Source organism: Camelus bactrianus, chromosome 33 (assembly GCF_048773025.1).
Source record: "Camelus bactrianus isolate YW-2024 breed Bactrian camel chromosome 33, ASM4877302v1, whole genome shotgun sequence".
NCBI classification, from domain to species: Eukaryota; Metazoa; Chordata; class Mammalia; order Artiodactyla; family Camelidae; genus Camelus; species Camelus bactrianus.
The window spans coordinates 13,409,996-13,431,868 of record NC_133571.1 but is presented as its reverse complement, the minus strand read 5'-3'; the positions used below and the strand labels follow the sequence as shown (position 1 = coordinate 13,431,868).

At 51.3% G+C, this 21,873-nt stretch overlaps 1 protein-coding gene across 1 annotated transcript; it reads left to right on the top strand.

Annotated features, from left to right (window-relative positions):
* Window positions 1-424: 424 nt before the first annotated feature.
* Window positions 425-20,525, top strand: SCN4B (sodium voltage-gated channel beta subunit 4). Its single transcript, XM_010953477.3, has 5 exons — window positions 425-644; window positions 10,199-10,371; window positions 11,348-11,576; window positions 13,091-13,220; window positions 16,805-20,525. The coding sequence occupies exons 1-5, from the start codon at window positions 584-586 to the stop codon at window positions 16,896-16,898; spliced, it is 687 nt and encodes a 228-aa protein (XP_010951779.1). The 5' UTR covers window positions 425-583; the 3' UTR covers window positions 16,899-20,525.
* The last annotated feature ends 1,348 nt before the right edge of the window (window positions 20,526-21,873 follow it).

Below are 21,873 nucleotides of genomic sequence, written 5' to 3'. Positions count from 1 at the left end.
GAGGGAGCCTCTACCCACCCCTTTCCGTGTTCCCCAGCTGCCCAAAGCAGAACACAGCCTTCCAACACCCCGAAAAATCCCACCTCTACTCCTCCCCAAACTATCCTCCTAATTGGCAGCTCAGCACACGGGATGATGCGGGCGACTGCGGGCAGCCCTGCAGTGCCAAGCCGCAGCCGCCAGCCCGAGCTGGAGAGGAAGGAGGGGAGACCGGCCGGCCCCCGGGGCTCGGGGACCACGAGGCGGGGCGCCCCAAGCTCCGCGGCGGCCACAGCCCCTCCTGAGGTTGGAGCGCTTCCAGAGCAGAGGCTCAGCATCCTTCGGCGATCCTCCTGCTCCTGCTCCTCCTCCTCCCCGCGCTCCTCCTCCTCCCCGCGCCCTCAGCGGCCGCTCCCGCAGTCGGCTCCTCCTCCCCCTCCCTCCCCCTGCTCTCGCTCTCTCCCCGCTAACTTTCCCGAGCTCCGGCCGGCGGCGCAGAGCTCCCCGGCAGCCTCGGAGCCCACTGCAGACCGCGGGCTGCGAGCGCGGCTGTGCCCGGTATCCCATCCCCGCGCCCCTGGAGCGCTCGGGAGAGAACAGAACGATGCCCGGGGCCGGGGACCGAGGCGCAGCCCGGGCGAGATGGCTGGGCACCGGGCTTTTGGGTAAGGCAGCCCCAGCTTGGTTTCTTCTCTTGCCTCTTCCCCCTACCCTTCCCCCATCTTTCCCCAGAGGAGGGAACACTTAGAAAAGCAGTGCCTTGGACGAGGTGGGTTTTGGAGTGCGGCACGAAATGAGCACCGCTGTCACCGGCTTTTTGCCGGCCGCGGGCTGGGAAGGCTGTGCTCCCTGGGGACCGTGCTCGTCCCCCTACCCGCCCTATCGGCCCAGCAGTCTCGCGATTAGTTCTTTGCTGTCTCCAAGGCCTCAGCCCCGGGCTTCTGGAGCTGGATATCGCAGGTATCCCAAGTTCAGAGGTTGAAGATTGCTGGGGGAGGGTGTCTGTGCCTCGGGTGTAGGGGATGCCAGGTGGGTTGCACGTGTGATTGTTGGGATGGTGGTTTCTACCTCTGCCCAGAGCTGTTTGTAACTTGGCTGCTTGTTGCCCAGGCACTAGCCGTGCACCAGCTGGAGGCAGGGGAGCTCCCCTTCCTCCTGGACCTTTTTCTGTTTGGTGCCTCTGCAGTCTACTTCCTCCAGCGTCCATTGCCTGCCCTGCAGACTAGGTGAGGTTGGAAGGACTTGGAAGCTCGTTTCAAGCCCCCTTTGGGGAAGGATCTTGCCTTCCTTCTTATAAAGAGATTCCGTGCAGTGTGTGTGTGTGTGTGTGTGTGTGTGTGTGTGTGTGTGTGTGTGTATCTGTTTAACCTGCTTCTGGCTCTTCATTTGGGGGATGAGTATGAAAACTGAAGAGACACATCCAAAGGACACAGAAGAAACAGATTTTTTTTTAACATTTTTTATTGATTTATAATCATTTTACAATGTTGTGTCAAATTCCAGTGTTCAGCACAATTAGAAACAGGTTATTAATATCTATTAATCCGCACACGATCGTTTTGAGTGTCAAACTCCAAGAGATTAGGGAATGATTTTTATTAGTCCAGCACATAATCTCCTCATAAATCATAGCTGGATTTCAATGTAAGCCGACTCCATCTCTGGCACCCAAATCTCTTCCCGTTTCTATTTGTCAGATTTGGCTGTTGGCAGCTCCCCCCATTGGGTTGAGCACATGAGGTGGGCATTTGGGTTGAAAACAGGGAGACAGAAGTCTTTAAGGGCGGTCACTGCTGTTTCTACAAAAGTAAACTGTGCAGACCTGTCATGTTGGCACCTGGTGGCGGAGGAGGGAGACAGTATGCCTTTCACTCAGGAACCACTGATTCTGTGACATCCCTACAGCTGGGTAGAAGATGCTGGCGTGCTCTCTTGCACCTTAGGCACAGATGTGCTGGTTTCACAGTGACCCTCAGCAGTGGGCCTCTGTGAGGCCTGAGGCTCCTCTTCATGGGGCGGGCACAGTGCTGCTCCCTACCAGCTCCCCCTCATCCCATCCCTGATCAGCACCGGTTCCCACTGTGACTATAGCAGGGGGAAGAGCTCACTGGGGAATTCAAACTCACACAGTCATTAAACTAGCCACTGTCAATGCCTCTGTCTTCCTTTCCTCCTCTGCCTGGTTGGCTGGTGGGATGCCAGTGCCTGGGCTGTCTTCTGTAGGAAACCACCCCATACACCGTGTGTGTGTGTGTGTGTGTGTGTGTGTGTGTGTGTGTGTGTTTGCGCGCGCGCATGCATATGGGGATTGCGAGCAGATTCTTGGTACTTTTCTTGGGTGGAAGCCCCCACCTCCTTTAAGGACTGTTTAGCTGGTAGACTAGGGAGGAGCAGGGGTTTGGAAGAATCCCTGAGCTACCCTCTGGGAGCCCAGGAGACAGCACAGTGATCTGTAGGTGGGAGACTAGCAGGTCCCAGAACTGGCACCACCTGCTCTGCCTCCGGCCCCTCTGGTCTGCAGAGGGAGTACAACCAGGATCCCTCCAAACCCCCAGCCCCAGACCTTGCCCATGCAGCCACTGATAAGCCCTGACAGTGGCATTGCTTTGATCTTGGGACACAGACGCCATCCTTGCTCTCGGTCCCGCAGGGGAGATGCAGGGACAACTGGACAGCCAACTGGAAGAGGCTCCCTGGCAGCACCGGAGCTGGCAAGAACTTTGGAAACCATAGCACAGAGCTCCCCTAAGGATGAGGAAACCAGGTCCAGCGAGGGAAGGTGCATGGTCAATCGATGGCCAAGTGGGCCAGAATTCAGGTCTCTTGGGCTCTGCCACACCAACTTGCCTACCAGTTCACCAAAGTCTGGTGAAGGAGAAGGCCAGCAGGGACTGGGCTGATGCGCTGAAGAAGAAGTGCGGCGCTGGGGCAGGACATGGGAGGATAGAGGCTTGGGGGCCCACAGCTGTTGTTCTCTCCACTATGGAAACTGGGTCCAGAGCAGTAAGCTCCCAGGAGTCCTCTACCCCTCCCACTCCCTCTCCCCACATCAAACTTTGTCTCTTGGACTGAGACTAAAGTGATTTTTGATAACCAGACCAGACACCTTTTTCTTAAGTTGAGATGCTGTTTCCAAGGCTGTAGTATTGCAGCTGAGGTTTACATGGGCGCCAGCCCCCTCCTAAACATAGAACTGGTGATATATCCTTCCTGCCCACCCCTTCCTTGTTCCCTGATTTGCTCAATTGCTGTGATCTGTGTGTAATTATCACTTGTGAGGATGCTCTGTTGCCCAACCCTCTTTCCCTTGGTATGTATTTATTAAGGGCTTGTTTAGTGAGAAGGCAATTAAGGAGAGGGTGCTCAGTCCCACTCAGAGGAAGGAAAAAAAAAAAGGTTTAGTAAGGGGTTCATGGAAAAGAGGATGGGAAACGGGGGAAGTGGAGGGAGCCCTCAGCTTTGAATCTGGAACCAGGGATTTGTTCTTTTTCCGGAGATGCAGGCCTGTGGGGTCTCCCAAGCCCTTATGCCTGCCGCTGCTGGTGGGATCAGCATGCTAGGTAGACTCCAGGCATAGATCCTCTCACCTTGGCCCATGGGCTGAGGGCATAGGGATCTCTGCATAAGCCATTGGCTGGCCGTGCTGATACACCCATTTGTGGCCTACAAGAGGAGGGAAATTCACACTACTTGGACTTGTTTGCAAAGCTGGTTTTGTTGAGCATCCAGGGCCATCTCAGGGGCACGCTTCTATCCTGGCAAAGCTCGTGGGGGTGGGCAGGAAGCAGGCAGGTTGCCTAGGGAGAGGGAGCTGAAATCTTTCCTCTGTCTCAGGACCCAGGGGCCTTGCCTGGCCCAGCCCTGACTCCCACAGCCCCTGGGGCCTGCACCCCAGAAGGGGTCTTGTCCTGCTGGCCTCGGCCCACTTTCTGCCTACCAGCTCTAACTCTGAGCTGTCTGACTCTCCTGGGGCCAGAGTGGATCAGCATCCCTATTAAAGTCAGCCGTGGTTCCACCTGCCATGCCCGGCAAGCCCTGGGAGCCTAACTTAGAGTGGGCACCACGCTGCCTCTCTTTCCTCCCTCCACCCCAAGGTGGGTGTCAGTGTCCCTGGATGTGAAAAGAGGTGGCAGAATTTTTCTGCCTTGGCATTTGCCTTGGAATTGCCTGATGGTGGCCATAGGATCCCTGTTGGTATGAGTATTTCATAATAACACTTGCATGGACCAAGTAATTTTTTACTTTCATTAAGCTTTGGAGAACCGAGTCAATCCTTAGACTAAGCTGCAGCACCCAGATGAGATGGGAAGGGGCCAATCGGAAAATTGCAAAGAAAATGGCTGCTCTGAGAGCTGCCCAATGGTTAGGGTCCTTCAGTGAGCAAAGGCAAGGCTTAGGGGCTTAGGACTGAATTCCAAAGGCTCATGAATAGGAGGACCTGCTCATCCATCCCATGAGGCCAGAAAGAGGCCCCCAACCCAAAACAGACACATGCACACCTTGAAATTCTAAAGAGTTTAGTTTGGGACAAAGCAAAGAAAGTCCTTCTTTCTCCAGGGAAATGGCCACATGGCAATAATTACCTCCAAGAAGTAACACAGGGTGAAAGTACAAAGCAATGTGTGGCCACTATGGAAAGCAGTCTGAAGATTCCTCAAAAAACTAAAAATAGACGTACCCTATGATCCGCAATCCCACTCCTGGGCATACATCCAGAGGGAACTCTCATTTGAAAAGATACATGCACCCCAATGTTCACAGCAGCACTATTTACAATAGCCAAGACATGGAAGCAACCTATTGTGTCCATTGACAGAGGACTGGATAAAGAAGCTGTGGTATATTTATATAATGGAACATTACTCAGTCATAAAAAAGAATGAAATAATGCCATTTGTAGCAACATGGATGGACCTGGAGATCGTCATTCTAAGTGAAGTAAGCCAGAAAGAGAAAGAAAAATACCATATGATATCACTCATATGTGGAGTCTTAAAAAAAAAAAGGAAAAAAGAGGACACTAATGAACTCACCTACAAAACAGAAACAGACTTGCAGACATAGTAAACAATCTTATGGTTACCGGGGGAAGAGGGGTGGGAAGGGATAAATTTGGGTGTTTGAGATTTGCAAATGTTCTCTACTATATATAAAAATAGATTAAAAATTTTCTGTATAGCACAGGAGACTATATTCAATATCTTATAATAACCTTTAATGGAAAAGAATATGAAAACAAATATATATGTGTGTGTGTATATATATATACACACATACACATGACTGGGACGTTATGCTGCACACCAGAAACTGACACATGGTAACTGCTTAAAAAAGAAAAAGAAAGAAAATTAAAACAGTATGTGAATGGCTTGGAGACATGGAAATATTCTTGGCTGACACTGGTCATTAAGTAGGGATGCCCTGGTTACATCTAGACCTGAGATGGGGGCCAGCTCTGTCCCCACCCTCCTCTTAAACACTATCCCCTTCTACCTGCAGAGTGTCCAGGCCAGAGGGATGGGTCCACTGAAGCCCTTCTCGTGTTTTATAAGCTCATGTTTTGGCTTTATACCAAGCTGGGGAGGAAAAAAGACAGCCATCCCTCGTTCAGGGATGGAGCACCGCTGACTTTCTCAAGGTCAGCAGGCAGAGTGGGGCCTGCCTTCGGCTGGCTGACCGGTCCATTCTGGCTTGGTCATCCTGCCAAAATACCTCCTCTCGGGATCCTCTAGTGGATCTGTACCTTGACCCCTACCTCGTCCCCTCTCCCCAGTGCTAGTTGGCAGGTGAGAATGCACAGGACGCAGGCCCCTGGGCTTTCCTGTGCACAAGCCTCCCAGACACAGCCCACAGGCCTTCCGTCCACTGGGAGGGCATGCAGGGTGAAGCCAGGCTTGCTCATCCTCTCTGATGCCTTAACTTGGGCACAGACTCTGAACTTCTCTATGGAAATGTCTCTGCCTTTCCTTTGTCCCCTCCAGGCTATGGTGGGAATGGCAATGCTTCACTCTGGGAGTCTGGGCATCCTGAGTGTATTAGAGTTAAGTCATCCACATAGGTGCACACTAATCAGGCAGAAAGTTGCACTGTCATGAGCCAACCTTAAAAAAATAGCTTCTGCCTCTGTTTTGGACTTTTTTCTCCCTCTTTTTTTGCTTCTATTTAAAGCCATCAAAAAGATATCAATTAAAAAAAATTGAAGTATAGCTGATTTTTTCTCACTTGGTTTTTTTTTTATTGACATGTAACATTATCTTGGTTTCAGGTGTACAACAAGATAATTTAATATAGTATACATTGTGAAATGATCAGCACAATAAGTCTAGCTAACATCCATTACCATACATAATAACATTTTTTTCTTGTGATGAGAACTTTTAAAATTTGTTTTCTTAGCAAATTCCAAATATGCAATGCAGTATTATTAACTATAGTTACCACGCTGTATATTACATCTCCATGATTTATTCATTTTAAAAATTGACGTATAGTTGATTTACCATGTTATGTTAGCTTCTGGTGTAATTCAGTTATATATGTTCTTTTTTCATGTTCATTTCCATTACAGGTTATTACAAGCTATTGAATATCATTTCCTTGCTATACAGTAGGACCTTGTTTGTATACAGTAGTTTGTATCTGCTAATCCCTAACTCCTAGTTTATCCTTCCCTCCCTCTCCCCTTTGGTAACCATAAATTTGTTTTCTATGTCTGTGAGTCTGTTTCTGTTTTGTAAATAAGTTCATTTGTATCAGTTTTTAGATTCCATGTGTTAGTGACATCCTATGTATTTGTCTTCCTCCATCTAACTTCACTTAGTATAATCATGTCTAGGTCCATCCATGTTGCAGCAAATGGCATTATTTCATAAAAAGATTTCACTTTTGATATGTATCTTTGGTGCTCAGCCCATGCTGGCTGAGGCTGGGGAGAGGGAGTTGGTCTCTGACTTGCATTCCCTCACCTTCCCCGGGATCCTGACACTGGAGGCTGGCGCTATGGCGCTCAGGCCCCGAGGGGGCGCTGTGACCATCAGGAAGCTGCCTCCTGAGAGCTTCCTGGTCACAGCTCTGCACTCTGTTCCTTGGTTTGCGAGGGCAGCGGAGTGGGGGTTGGTGCGGGTGTAGGGTCAGAAGCAGAGCTGAGCTCTCCTGTCAGAATGTCAGAACACCATCTTCTAGGCTGGAGGGTGGAATCTCATGGTCTGTCTCCTGTGAGACCTCTGGGCAGGGGTCAGCGGGTGGAGAGGGGAGAGGTAAAAAGGAAACCTTAGGAGTGCTCAGGAGAGCCGGCCCAACAGCAGTGTTCTCTTGGAGAGGCACCAGCACAGAGTCGTAAAAAGCAGACCTGTGTCTGAATACTGCTTATTCCACTCACCAGTTGTGTGGCCTTGAGCTGGTTAATCTCCCTGAGCCTGCCTCTTCATTTTGTATACTGGGGATAAAAATAATAAGTACCTCACAGGATTATTATGAGGATTAATTGAGACAGTGCATATAAAATGTCTGTCCTATTTTACAGCAAGTGTTCAATTCCAGATTCACCATCTATTATGTGGCCCTGGGCAAGTTACCTAACCTCTCTGAGCCTCAATTTCATCATCTGTAAAATGAGAAAAATGATACCTACCTTTTGGCATTCTAATAAAAGTTGATAATAGGTAGAAATCCTCTAGCTCAGTGATCCTCAAAATGCCATCCCTGACCACAGCATTCCCTGGGAACTTCTTAGAAATGCAAAATTTCAGGCTCCATTCTAGACCTATCAAATGGGCTGAGCTAGCTGTAATTGCCCTCCAGGTGATTCTGATACTTTCTCAAGCTTGAAAGCCACTGCCCTAGAAGAATTCCAGGCACACAGGAGCTGATCAAAGAATGAAGGCTAATTGAAATAACCTCTCAGCACTAATTGGAACCCGGGTGGGCAAATCCTGCTATTTTAGGATATGAGGAAGGTATTGCTTTTTGGTTTTGGGATGCTGGATGTGTCTCTTTGATTTTAGGCAAGTCATCTACTCTCTCTATGCTCACTTGCCTCGTCTGTAATATGGAGCCATTATAGTACGTCACTCATAGCACAGGTATGAGGATTTAATGTGCCCGGCATGTAGTATATGCTCAGTAAATATCAGCTGCTGTTAACAAAGGCTGGGAGCGTGACTGGGATCCTTGGTCACAGGGTGTTATTTCTGAACTTTGTGGTAAGAGCACCCCACTTTGCCTTCAGCAGCTAGGGGAACAGGAAGGGGCCAAGGGGGCCCTGAGAGTGGAGCCCCTCCTCTCATTTAAAAAGCATTGCCCAGTGGCACCAGGCATTCTTATCTCATGTGGACAAAACAAGAGGAAACTGGTTTATGATGCACCAGGAGGGCATTAAGTTCAACAAAAGAGGTCCTTTGAGAGTGAGGATGGGCGAAAGTGCAAGGTTGGTGACCTGTAAAACAAAGACTGACCTTGGCTTGCCTTGGGAGCTAGAGCACTTCTGGGAATTACCTGCAGAGCTGGGAGCCCACCTGGACTGAGTGGAAGTTCTCAAGTGGCACAGCCATGAAGCCCAGTCAGTGCAGCCAGGTCTCCTCCCGGTTTGGCTCTTGGCTGTCCTGTGTCTAAAATCAGGTAGTGGCAACTTGGTGTCTCTAAAGTGGAGCAGTCTGGGTCCTTTAGCTACGAGGTTCTGGGAATGCCAGGCTGGAGGTCTGAGTCATTGAGAGAAGCTACAGTCTGGGAAGAGATGCCAGGGAAACTCTGGCATAGGAGTTGGTGCAGCCCATTTGCCCACTAGCCCTAGAGTCAGACCCCAGTTCAGATTTCAACTACTTCTAGAAGTTGTACACCTTTGGCCAAGGCACAAGGCACTTTGCTTCTCTGAACCTCATTTTTCCCACCTGTAAAAGGTGATGAATACAGACACTTTACAGGTGTGAGGTGAGAATGACGTGTGATTACTCACATAGAGGATTAGCAAGCATCCGGGCCCAGGAAAAGGTCATTATTCTCCAGATCACAGGGAACCTGAGAAGGACTCCCTCTGAGTCCTCACCCAGGCTGACCCTGGGTGCCTGGTTCATCCAAGGGCAAGAAGAGCTAGTTTCTAATTCCAACCCTACTCCTCCCCGTGACTTTGAGGGACAGTGGCATTTTATCAAGGACTTTGTAGGACAGGAGGACCAGATTCCCTTACAAGAACTCATGAAGCAGCAGGGCTGGTATTGATACAGATGTGGGAAAGCGGCGGGGTGCACGGGAGTGGGCTGGGGGGTGGTGCTCGGGGGGGGATGCTCCCAGGATGAGAGGCCCAGGTGGGCTGCCTGGAGTAGGGGGCAGGACTGGCCACTCCGGATCAGGAGGGGAACATGGGTGCAGCTCCCTCTCCCTGCTTGTGTGCATCTGGTTGCCCAGAGCCACGCTCTACAAAGGGTCTTCTGCTTTCTTACTTTCTCTATCATTGCTTCACTCATTCTGCACTTGCTGCTGCCCAATGCCAATACGATGCCAATACGTACTTGTTCCACCCCTCCTCTCCTGATGCCATCCCAGCCAGCTCTGTTTTCCTTTTCTTCTCGGGGTCTGGCTCGGTGGTCAAGCAAGGTCCAGCGGGAGGCGTCCCTCTGCCTCTCCGCCCCTTGGGGCAAGTGCAAGCCGCCAGGGTTGGTGATGAGTGGCCGCGGGGCTGTGTCCAGGGACCTTGGCTGCTGTTTTCCTCTTTTTCACCTCATGGGCCACCCTCATCCTCCCAACACCGCCCCTCCCTGCCCCCCCCGCAAAAAAAAATCCCCAAAATGTAACATACAGAGTCCTTGGGGAAATTCCCAGCACGAACGGGAGGCACGGGCCCTGTCTTTGGGGCGGTGCAGGGAGGGCACCTTTAGGGGCAGCATCCGCAGGTTAGGGGGGCGCAGGCCCGAGGCACCGTGGCAAGGGCCTGGCTTTTCTGGGCTGGGGTGACCCCTGGTGGTCACTTAGAATGCTACAGGGGCTGCTAACTGGCTCAGAAGTCCATCCTGCCCAGGCCAAGAGGGAGAACGAATCAAGGAGGCGCGGGCGGGGCCCAGGCAGTGTCAGTGGAAGTAAAGAGAACCTTCCTCCTGACCCTGAGGGTACCAGAGAACTCGCTGCCTGATCAAGCCTCTCCACTCTGCCCGAGAGCTCCCTTCCGGGGCTCTAGGCTGGAGGTTTAGGTGGGATTTTATTAAGAAAAGTGGTGCCCATCACACAGGTCTCTTCCTGCTCCCTGTGTCCCTGTCGCTGGAGGTATCTGTGGGAAAGGCCACCACCATCTCCGCGGTCAACGGCACGGAGATCCTGCTGCCCTGCACCTTCTCCAGCTGCTTCGGCTTCGAGGACCTGCGCTTCTGGTGGTCATACAACAGCAGTGATACATTCAAGATCGTAAGTAGTGGGGGAAGGGACAGGACAGCGTTGATGCTCCACCCTTTCCTGTCGCCTCACCCCTGCCTCCCATCCCAGGCTCTTGTCTTTTCTGAACTGACCCCAAGGTGATGGTCTTCAGAACCTTTTGTCACCCTTTCTCCCAGTATTCTTTCCAGAGCCTGTCTAGGAAAATCTAAGTGGGAAGGATGCTTAGATTGTATTGCCAGAATTTGGGGTCTGTTGGAATTCTTGGCCAGAGTCCCCTGTCTGGCCTGAAGACTTACCTGAAACTTAGCTTGAGTAAAAATTAATAATTTTAAACACAGGGGAGAAAAGATCTTTGGAAGACTTGGAGAGGGGAATGAGGAGAGTCCAATGGGAGAAGGGCTGGGGAACAGGGCTTGGAAGGAAGGGAAGGGAAGCTGGGGAAGAGAAAGAGATGTGCGGGAGCAGGGACAGGGCTGTGGCCAGGGGTGGGCTGGTCACTCAGCAAGTGTGTACTGAGTACTCACTCTGCACTCTAACAGGGGATCCGAGACAAACATCTGGAAGTCACAAGAGACTAACTCTGGATATAATTAAACTCTGAACTCAGAGGGTGCTAACACACAACACTGTGGAATTGATCCACTTCTTGATGGAGGGCCAGAATTCAGGCAGACAGGGGACGTTGGCAAGGGCTGAGGGCAGTGACAGAAAGAAACGAGTGTGGTATTTGCAGGAGTCTTTATATAAAAGGCTTTTACAAAGAAAGCAGTAAAAGCTGTGCTACATTCTAGGGAGACCTTAATAACAGAAAGTGAGTTTAACTTGAAGCAAGTAAAATCCAGGTTAGACAGGCAGAGCTATCGATACTGGAAGGAAGCCAAGAGGGAGGACTCTTCCTGGACCTGGACAGGGAGGTGCCCAAGGAGTGGGTTGGAGTGATGTCATAACTCTTGAAAGGACCCTGATTCTTTCTCAGCCACCTCCTCTCTCCCCTCTTTCCCCACAGCTCATAGATGGGACTGTGAAAAATGAGAAGTCTGACCCCAAGGTGAGGTTGAAAGAGGATGATCGCATCACTCTGGAGGGCACCACAAAGGAGAAGATGAACAATATTTCCATTCTGCTGAGGAACCTGGAGTTCAGCGACACAGGCAAATACACCTGCCACGTGAAGAACCCCAAGGAGAATAATCTTCAGCATCAGGCCACCATCTTCCTCCAAGTTGTTGATAAATGTATGTAGTGGGGGCCGGGACAAGGGCAGTGGAGTTGGAAGGACTAGGGGGAAGGTATCCAGCTCATGGTGAAATGGACCACACTGGTTTTCCTTTCACTTTGAGCTTTCAAGAGCTACTGGACTTACATCTGGATGCTGGAATAACTTAGCTCGAATACTTATTCTGCCTCTGAATAGCTTATGATATACACTTAGGCCCTCTGAGCCTTGTTTTTCTCATCTGTAAAATCTGCATTCCCCTAGGGTTGTTGTGAGAGTTACAGAAGCTACATGGCAGTGTTTTGTGATGGGTAAAGTTCTCTGTATGGGCTGATTATTACTATTCTTGTGTATTCCATTAGCAACAGCTGATTGAATGCCGGGTATTAAACCAAAAAGTGCAATGAATGATATGCAGTGTTATTCCTCTAGGAATTTACAGGTCTGAATAGGACGAGGACAGGTCAACCCGTGACTGAAAAAGGGGCAACAGAAGAAGAGGCACAGGCAACAGAGATTGATAAGAAGGGTCTCTCCCCTCCAGAGCCTCAGTCCCAGTTAGAGATGCCAGTCTGACACAGGTGGAACAATTAGACAATGAGGAAGCATGTGATGATGACGCCACATGACCCCTGACACCAGAAGTGTTTACAGAAAGGGCTGGAGGAATTAAGCTGGGTGGGCTTCATGGAGGGGGAAGCCTGGAAGGCTAAGGAGGCACAGACACAAAGAAAAAAGGAAGGGAGCCTGCTCAAGAATCCTGTCCTGATGGTGCTATGTATTTTGTGTACCTGCGGGTCCACTGCTTTTCTGGATGATATGAAATTTCTGCAGAGGAGATGCTCGTGATTCTGGAAGTTTTTGAAGTCAGGGCCATTAGGATTCTCAGGAGGACTGAAGGTTTGAGAAAAAGAGAGGAGTCAAAGATGACTGCCAGGATTTTGGCTAGAGCAACTAGAAGGATGGGGTTTTCTCATTGGAGGTGGGGGGGCTGGGTGGAGCAGGTATGGGAAGTTAGGAGTTCAGTTTTCAGATGAAGGAACTGCGGCTGGAGGGGTTAAATGACCAGCTCTAGGTTACCAGCTCATTAATGATCGTTGAAATCCTGTAGTTAAAATCCAGACTATCTGACTCCAAAGCCTACTGGCCACACAAGAGGTATCACAGGGGCATTCTCAATTTTTTCTTGTGGGCAAAGGAGACCTAGAAAGAGGCAATGACTTCCTCATGTTTGGGGATCAAGTCAAACCGGGGTGCCGTGGGCCCCGAGTGAGTTATTTCAGAATTTGTGTGGGTTTCTGTGAGAGGGCATGTGTGCAGAGGGAGAGGGGAGAGGGTCCTCTTCTTGTACCTGAGCCTGATGGCTGCCATATTCCAGCTTTTCCTGCTTCCTCCCTGGGGAGGGCGGGGCCTGAGGTGGGCGTGTCCTGGATGTCCAGGTTGGAGGCTGTGGAGCCCTTGGGTTGCCATGGTGCTCCAGGTGACCGCTGCTCCCCTTCTCCACCCTCTTCTCTCCCTGCTCTGGCTGTGAAGTGGAAGTAGTGGACAACACAGTGACGCTCATCATCCTGGCTGTCGTGGGCGGGGTCATTGGGCTCCTCATCTTCATTCTGCTGGTTAAGAAGTTTGTTGCCTTCATCATCAAGAAGACTCAGGAGAAGAAGTGAGTTGACTCCTGCCCTCCCACCAGTCCACCATCCACTCTTATATCGTGGGTGTTCTCAGCATCTTTTCATCCACCGTCATCTACCCCCATCCGCCTTCATCCTTCCATCTATCTCCTAATCCTATCCTCCTTTCCTAATTCTACCACTCTCCTTCCTATCCCTGCAACCCTGCTTCCATCTTCCAGCCCCATTGCTAATCTCCCTCCCTCTTCCCCATCCTCTCAGTAGGTGTTTGTTGAGTACATTGAATGCGCTGAGTATATAAATACAATCCACTTGCTAGTCCTCATTCCCCTGTCTTCCTCCCATCCTGCTAGCTTCTCTTTTTCTATTTGTACCACCCCAATCTAAAGTCTTACCAGAGGATTTAAGAAGCTTTTTTTTTTTTTTTTAGATCAGGGAAAATATAAGATTCCATGTACAGAAACTCTAAAATGGGAAGATCCTTTAAGGAGGATGGGAGTCTCTTATTGTGAGATTCTGAAAATTCAAATGAGGGAGATAAAAACAATCTAAAAAGGCTGATATGAAAAAAAAATAAAAAGGCTGATATGGCCACCCAGGAAACCCTGAGATAGATTCAGGTAGAAGAACAGACATCTATACGGGGAAGGGGAGGAGAGATGGGGAGGGGGTACAAAGGGTGCAGCCCAGGCCCAGAATGGCCAGAACAGGCAGGCTCCATGGCAGCAGATGGTGAATGCTGCAAAGCCAGAGCAAGGAAATGGCGTTTGAAAGTTATGTTCTTAGCAAGAAAGAAGAGACAGGCCTGCCATTGGAGCAGAGAGGGTGAGAGTAAGAAGGAGAGACAGGAGAGAAGGGGGAGATACTCTCTTTGTGTTGGCTTCATTCTGCTGTGTTGAGAAAAAGGAATTAGGCTGGAAAGGGCAGAAATGACACTGGTCAGGAAGGAAGGCAGCTAAAGGCAGGGAGGGAATTTTAAGGACCAGAAGAGGGAATGGGGAGCAAGGAGGCACTGAAATGAGCTCTTGGGTTGTCTGCCTGAGCTCTTGAGTGGTACCAGGAGCATGGAGCTGGACCAAATCCTGCTTTAAAAATTCAGTCTTACTATTGATGGTGAGTAAAATTGGACAACACATTATTCAACATATAAAAGCACGTGGGAAAGAAAACAGTGATCCTTGGGAGCCGCCATGGTTTCATGGAAAACAAGGCAGGTGAAGTGTTTTCTTGCTGGGGGCACTGGAATTGGCCCCAGATGCCACTTCCTGTCATTTGTCACATGCCTACCACATGTTAGGTCCTCCACCTGGCATTTTAATATAATATACATCATTTTTATTTTACAGTTGAGCAAAGTGAGGCTCAGAGTGGTTAAGTGACTTGTCCAAGGCCACACAGCTAATAAGTAATAGAGCTAGGATTTGAACCCTGACTTGTTTGCTTCAAAGCTGAACCCACTGCCACTGTACCCTTCTGATTCATGGGGCAGGTCTAGAGTTCAATCAGTCATTCATTCGGTGACTATGTGTACAAGGCACTGTGTTGGTGTTGCAGGAAGTTCTGGAAGGAATGAGGTTCTGCCCTTAAGTAAAGAAGACAGGACATGTACATGAAGAAGTGTAATATGAGGTAGAGGGACCAGGGCCAGCAAAGAGGTACACCAGAATGCGGCAGGGGTTCAGGAGCGGGTGGAATACTAGGGAAGGATTTCTGGCCAAAGAGATGACTGTGGTCAGCCTTGCAAGATGGATATAATTTAACCCTCAAGGAGGGTGAAGAGAAGGGTGTTCTGGATGGGGAACCACTGAGAGCAAAGACAGAGAATCTGGGAAGTGGGCATGTTCTAGAGAACAAGACGTTTGTTGTTGTTGTTGAGAGAGTCAGGGGTGTGGTAGGGAGGGGAGAAGCAGCCTGCAAAGGGGATGGGGACAGACCCTTAGGGACCTGGGAGTCCAGCCTGAGATTGGCTTTCCTCTGACGGCAGAGGAGCTGGGGAGGGCTTGTAGGGTCTGGCACGATCAGAGGGCCCCGGAAGAAAGGGTCTGGCCTTGGTGGGTACAGGGCCTGGGTGGGGAGAGGCTGGAGGTAGAAACAGGCCGTGGGGAAGCTGGAGAGGGGTCCTCTGAGCAGCGAGGAGAGCCTGCATAACAGGAGAGATGTGGCAGCTTCCTGAGAAGACAGGAGGTTGGGGGCAGCACCTCACCATCAGTTCTGGACTTTCACACGTGGGTGCAGTTCCCTCTGCCTGGAATGTCTCCTCCCTCTTTTCCGGCTCCTCTTCTTGGCCTCAGCTTAAATGACACTTCCAAAGAGACGTCCCTGACCCCAGAAGGAGTCTTCTAGGTTGAATCCCTCCTTGGTCCCCCCATCCTATCATTTACCACATGATATTGCAATTACTTGTGTAATATTGTATCCCTTGGGAGTCTGCAAATTTTCTGAGAGCAGGTGCCATGAAAATTGGATGCCCTTCTAGCCTGACACAGTGCCTGGTAGCCAGTTGGTTCTCAGTAAAGAAATATGGTCAGTTAGGTGGATGTGAATTAGTTAGGTTGACTATACCTTAGGTACAGAGATAGACAGACAGACAGACCCATCTGAGTAGAGGTCTTCAGTGGTCTGCCACAGGGCTCTCCTTGCCCATTGTTATTATTAAGATTTGAACTACATTAGAAATGATATACTTATCAAATTTCCAAAAACCTAGTAATTATGATGGAGAACAAAATTGGGATCTAGGAAGATCTTTATAGGCTTGAGCTCTGGACTAAATCCCGCAAGACAAAACTGAGGAGGACAAGTCAAGTCCGCCGTGAAGCCCTCACGCCCAGCTACACAGCCCAGGCTGGGCGAAGATGTAGTTTAGCAACAGCAGCCGTGAAAAAGACTTGCAAGTTTTCATGAGCTGGAAGCTGGGAGTGATGTCGCAGTCAGTCTTCCCTGGAGAGCTCTGTGCGGCCTGGGCGCTGCTGTTGAGGGAGGATGTACTTAAACGGGAGCATGTCCAGTGCAGGGCAGTCAGGGCGGTGACACTCCTGGGGGGTGTTTTCCCACCCAACCGTCTCTCCTTCCTGCTACCTTCTGTCCCATCGCACCGCCCTCTGGCCACACCTCTTGCCCGTACCTGTGACTACTGTCTCATTCTTCTGGGCACTGCGAGCTTGGGGAGGAAAGGCCTGTGGGGCTCTGGAAGACTCTCTGCCCTGGGCAAACTGCCTGGTGCCTCGGGCCTTTCCCCCGGGTTGGCACAGCCTGGGAATTACCCCTCAGCCCTGACCCCTGGGAACGGCACCTGGTACCCTTGCCTTCGTCCGTGATGAGATGGCCGGGGGCTGCTAGCCTTACTGAGACCTTCCTGTGGGTCAGACGCTGTTCCAGGTGCTCACTGACTCCGCCCAGCAACCCCATGAAGAAGGGGCCACTGTTACAGCCATTCTCTGGATGAGGAAACGGAGGCAGAGAGGTTAGACAACCCGACCTCTGGCTACCATAGCTCTACAGAAGGGCAGGGAGAGGGCCCAGGCCTGATGCCCCAGGCCACGCCGCCCCCCACATTTATGCATCACTCTGGCTCCTCCTCTCACCAGTGTCCCCCTCCCTCCTCTCTCCCTCTCAGGAAGGAGTGCCTCGTGAGTTCTTCAGGGAATGATAATACAGAGAATGGGTTGCCGGGCTCCAAGGCGGAAGAGAAAGCACCAACCAAAGTGTGAGCCCTGCTTGGGGCCAAGCAGCCTCGGGGAGCCGCACTTTCCGGTGATGAAACTGATGCTTGAGCAGTGTCCGTGAACCCACGTGCCTGAGACATCTGCTGCTTGGCTCAAACTGTAGTCTTCCCCGGCGGCGGGAGAAGCTAGGGTCCTTGCCCAGACTGCCCCAGCCCCTCCCCCGCCAGGGCTCCCCAGGGACAAGGGCTGGCCAGGGGAGGGGGGCCTGTGGAAGGTTTAGGAGAGGAAAAGAGGCACTGGGGAAGTGTGCAGGGCTGGTCTCCTGACGTCCGGGTGGATGGGCTTCTTCAGTGTCCCCACCTTGTTTAAGGAATGCCTTGCTTTTCCTCCCGACGTTTCTTTGAGAGTGACTTGGGGGGTGGGCAAGGTCTGCCCCAGTAGCTGGACCCTGTGTGGGGAGAGGCCAGAGGTCTCTGTGCAGGATCTGGGGGTGGGAAGCTTTGATAGATACTTGGTCCCCCACATCCCTCTAATGAGGAACTTCCCTTTCCCTGCACCCCTGGGTACCTGTCTGCCTTGGTACCCCCCAACCTGCTGCTCCTCTGAACTCTCCAAGCTAGGGCTGCTGCCTTGGTCTTGGGGGGGCGGGTCCCAGCCCACCTGGTTTGTTCCTCTGATCCCTGGATTCCGGAGGCACTCATGAAGGGGCCCGTCAGGCCTTCCTGGAGCACTGGAGTGCCACCTACACCTTTCCTAGCATTTCTCCTGGGAGGGTCAGGGCTGCAGAGGTGGGCCTCTTGGCCACAGAATGCCCACCCCCAGGCCTGCCAACCCCAGCGGCTCCTTAGCATGGCAGGACCACCCCCGCTCCTGGGAACTCGGGCCGGCTCTGCCCTGCTCCTCTCCCCAGAAGCAGCAGGTGGCGCCATCTTGCTTGAGGAGTTGCTCCTCAACCCTCCCCTCCCGCTGGCTGCTCCTCCTCGGCCCCTCCAGCTTCTGCCGGCCCAGGGTTGTTCATCTCCAGCCCTGTGTCAAGGCTCGCCGTCACCTCAGGGGGTTCTCTTGCTTTGGACGGGAGGGCCTTTGGGATTTCTGGCTGCTTCCTGCTCAGCTGTGCCCCCTCCTACCCTGCGGTTGGGGAGGAGCAAGAGAGACTGCCCACAGTTTTCCATTGTTTTGCCAAGCGCTGGTTTGCACACCCCTTGTGTGTGGGGCTAGACTGTGCCTTACCTCCCGAGTCCTAGCTTCTACCATCCCTCCTCCCTTTAGCCCAGACGAAACAGCCAACTCGGGTCGGGGGTGAGGGGCGGCGGTGAGGGGCGGCGGCACTGAGGAGGGTTCCCCAACCCCCCCCCCCCAGGGCCATGCAGGGGACCAGGGAGCTGAGTTGTGTCACTCACAGCCCCTTGGCCAGTGACTGGGTCTTAGGGACGTCTCCCAAGCGCTCCCGTGTGGTCCCTGACGGCATGTGGTGGTGTCCCCGTGGGTTGAAAATGATGGGGGGATGGTGGGGAGCAGTGATAGCAGAGGTCTCCACCATCTGCTCACTCCCTCGCTCTCTTGCTGGCTTTCTGACACTGTTGTCCTCTGGGCCCCTGAGAGGGAAGAGAGGGGAGTAGCTTCCTTTTCCAAAGTGTATGGGGACTGTCTGGGGACTGTCTGGGGACTTTCCCTGGCAAGAAGCAGCAGCGAGCTTCCCCAACGGTGCAGCTGGGGGAGGCTGAGAACAGCAGGACCTGCAGGGCAGCCAAGGTTGTGGCCTGTGGCCCTCGTCCAACCTGATGGGCTCACAGGGTCCCACTCTGATCTGTCTCTGTCCCTGGTGTCCTCCTTCACTCATCCTGGGCTCAGGTTTAGGTTTTCCTGGCTTTGGGAGCAGACAGACCAGAGCCACAGTCATGCAGGAAACTTCTTACAGCTGCCTTCATGCAAAACTGCTTTCTTCTCCTTTCCCAGCTTTAGCATTTGGACAGGCAAAGTGTCTTGGTCTCCTCTTATTCCCTTGAGAGGAAGCCAAGGTGTACAGAGTAAGGGAGAGGAAGAGCATCATCCTCTCCACTCCTGGGTCTACTAGTGACTGATAAGTGGGTCATACATCTCCTCTGGGCTCAGCTTTCCCCATCTATAAAATGGGCATAATAATACTTACCTACCTCACAGGACTGTTGTGAGGCTTGGCAAGTTTTGGTGTAAAAAATTGTTTTGGCTTGGAAAGGGATCTAGGAGTCCAGGTATTATCATAATTAGGGAGATTGTTTCAAGTCTGTCCTGTGTTCATCAGAGTCCCATCCCCATAATGCAAACACACGCAAACACACGTACATGCACACACGCACACACATTCTCTCTCTCTCTTCTCTGTCTCTGTCTCTCTTCTCACCCTTCCCTCTTGGAATTATTTGAGTTTCTGTAATGTTGGAAACCCTGGCTCTGAGGCTTTACAGCTTCTTGTCCATGGCTTTTGTGTGGTGGTTTTCCACTGAGGTAACTGGGCGTATAGTGGGGACACTTTTGGTTGCCCCAATGCCTGAGGGCTCTGCTGGCATTTAGTAAGTGGGGGCAGAGAATGCTAAACTTAGTCCCGACAATGAAAAGCGTCCTGCCCAGGATTAGACCCATGGAGAAACTGGCATGGACTTGCAGTAGAAGATGTGTAGGCAAAGCCATCTTCCCAAGCAGACCCTCAGTGCATGCAAGTCTCGGGGTGATCTCCGGGGGCTGGTGAGGCTGTTTTCATGGCTTGTGGGCTAGAGAGAGCCATTTACAGAGTTGAACTTAGGACTGGTTCACATGCAGCTGCACTGACTGTAAAGTCAGGAGACTGCAGACAAAGTCATTCCCAGCTCCCCGTCCTTGATCCCCAAGGTGCTCGAGAGGTCTGGGAGAGGGGTGGGTGGAGCTCAGACTTTTCGCATCTGACTGGCTGCCCAGAGCTGGAGGCAGAGGGAGGGGTGTGAGAGGGAGCCGCGGGGATGGTGGCAGCCGAGGGTGTGCGTGGAGTGCGTGTGTGGAAATGTGTGACTCTGGGGTGGGTGAGCTGCACATGGAAGTGGGGCTGTGTGCACGTGTGTGGAAAGGCTGAGCGTGCCCGAGATGGGGGAGATTCTGCACATTTCAGGAGCCATCTTTCCTGACCTGAGCAATACCTGTTGTGGCATCTGGAGGCTGAGACAGGATAAGAGACAGAGGGGGAGGGCAGCCGTGCTCCTGGGCTCCGTAACGCCATGACTCCATCTCGTTGTCACAGACAGCTGCTGTTGGAGTGCTGGGGGGAGGGAGGGCCAGCAGGGGGACTTCTCTCGGGAAATCCTGCAGCTTGCTTCACTTCACTTTGTCCCAGGTTGGAGTCCCTACCCTCCCACCTCCCACCTGATATGCAGTGCTTTTGACTATCTTATGCATGGTTTCTTCCTTTGGCTTGGATGACAACAATACTCACAGTCAATTTCCTGTATAACTATAGATCCAAACAACGCAGCACAAACGGGCCTCGGGGAGGCCTCAGATCTGCAGGTGCCTCTGGGAGGCGCAGGTGTGCACACACCCAGCACTGACTTGTGTTCAAGCACAGAATGAATGTGATCACACTGTCTTGCCTTGACAACATGTTTTGCATTGTAGAATTTTATTCAGCTTGGCCTTGGATGAAATAAAAATTATGTTTAATAGAAATGGTTTGGGGTTTCTATTTTTAGCTGATTGGGAGTTGGGTTCCAGTTCTTTTACTTGCCAGCTGAGCCTCAGTCTCCTTGAGACAATCCCTGCCTAGATGGGATAACATGTAAAAAGTCTAAGAAAGTCTGGCACATTCACAGGCATTCAGGTCATATTAGTGCTGATAGCTTCTCTGGAGAAGTTGCAAAGATGGCCCTCTAATACTAATAGAAATTGCAGGGGCCCTTCCTGTTGTGATGACCTTGGCAGTGATTCTGGTACCACTAAATGTCATCACATCCCCTTCCCCGGACCCTTCCACCCAGGTTAACATTTATATCCAGGTGAAATGTACAAGGTCAACCTTCAAGAGGACAAGCACAGAACAACTTACTGACTGGCATGAATGGGAACACTGGGCCCTGCCTGGCTGGTCCCTCCAGCTTGCTGTTCCAGGGGACAAGCTGTCTGGGGGACAAGCTGGCATGGAGGAGGGAGAAGCTTAGGCATCTATCCCAAGAATGACTCTACCCATGGGCATTTCGTATGGTCCATCTTAAATGATATGAACATAGATTAACCAGGCACTCATGCCTTCTTGCCAACTGCTGGGCATAAGACCAGTCGGGGAAGGAATCATAAATAAGTATGTGTGTGTTTGTGTCTGCTCAGATTCCTGGATTTTATCCTACCATACTTTCTCATGCCATAGCCCTCTCTCCAATGAATTCACCTCAGACTGCATTTCAAAGGGTTTCAAACTCTAGGTCCTCAAAAGATCTCATTAAAAGACTACTCCTCAATCAAGGACCCCAGCAAGGCAGAGGTATGAGACCTCTGAGTTTCAGCAGATGTTCCTGACAGCACTGTTTTCTCAGCCCTCAGCTCAAGTACCTGCTCTGTGCCCCCACCCCGAATGGACTCATCACCTGGATTCCCACACCAACACGCACCTGTCTTCAGGTACTGCTTGTTGCCTGGGACCTCCTGCTGCTGTCCCGCCAGCTTTAGACCTGTCGGATATTGAAATTTTGTCTGAGTTTATAGCATTCTTGGAATGTCATGCTTTGAGCTTGCAGTTCCTCATGTAAGGCTCAGTCTCAAGGCCTGGATTGGTCCCCATCATTGCTGTGTTTCATCCCTACTTCCTTTCCCCACTCACCAGCCATCATACCTGTTAGATAAACAAATGTGTCAAAACCAGATTAGGAACTGGGACTGTCCTGGGCAAACCTGTTAAGCCCAGGCTGACCCAACCAGGACTAACCAGGACTAAAATACACATAAATGAAGGGTCCTTAATTTGAGCTGCTGGAAGGCACCCAAATGGACTCTTCTGAACTAGGTGATCTTTTAGATACTGGTG

Excerpts from the sequence above, each read along its gene's own strand:
- SCN4B (XM_010953477.3), top strand. The coding sequence starts at position 584 with ATGCCCGGGGCCGGGGACCGAGGCGCAGCCCGGGCGAGATGGCTGGGC. Across the intron at positions 11,577-13,090 it reads CCTCCAAGTTGTTGATAAAT|TGGAAGTAGTGGACAACACA; the intron begins GTATGTAGTGGG and ends CTGGCTGTGAAG. Across the intron at positions 13,221-16,804 it reads AAGAAGACTCAGGAGAAGAA|GAAGGAGTGCCTCGTGAGTT; the intron begins GTGAGTTGACTC and ends TCTCCCTCTCAG.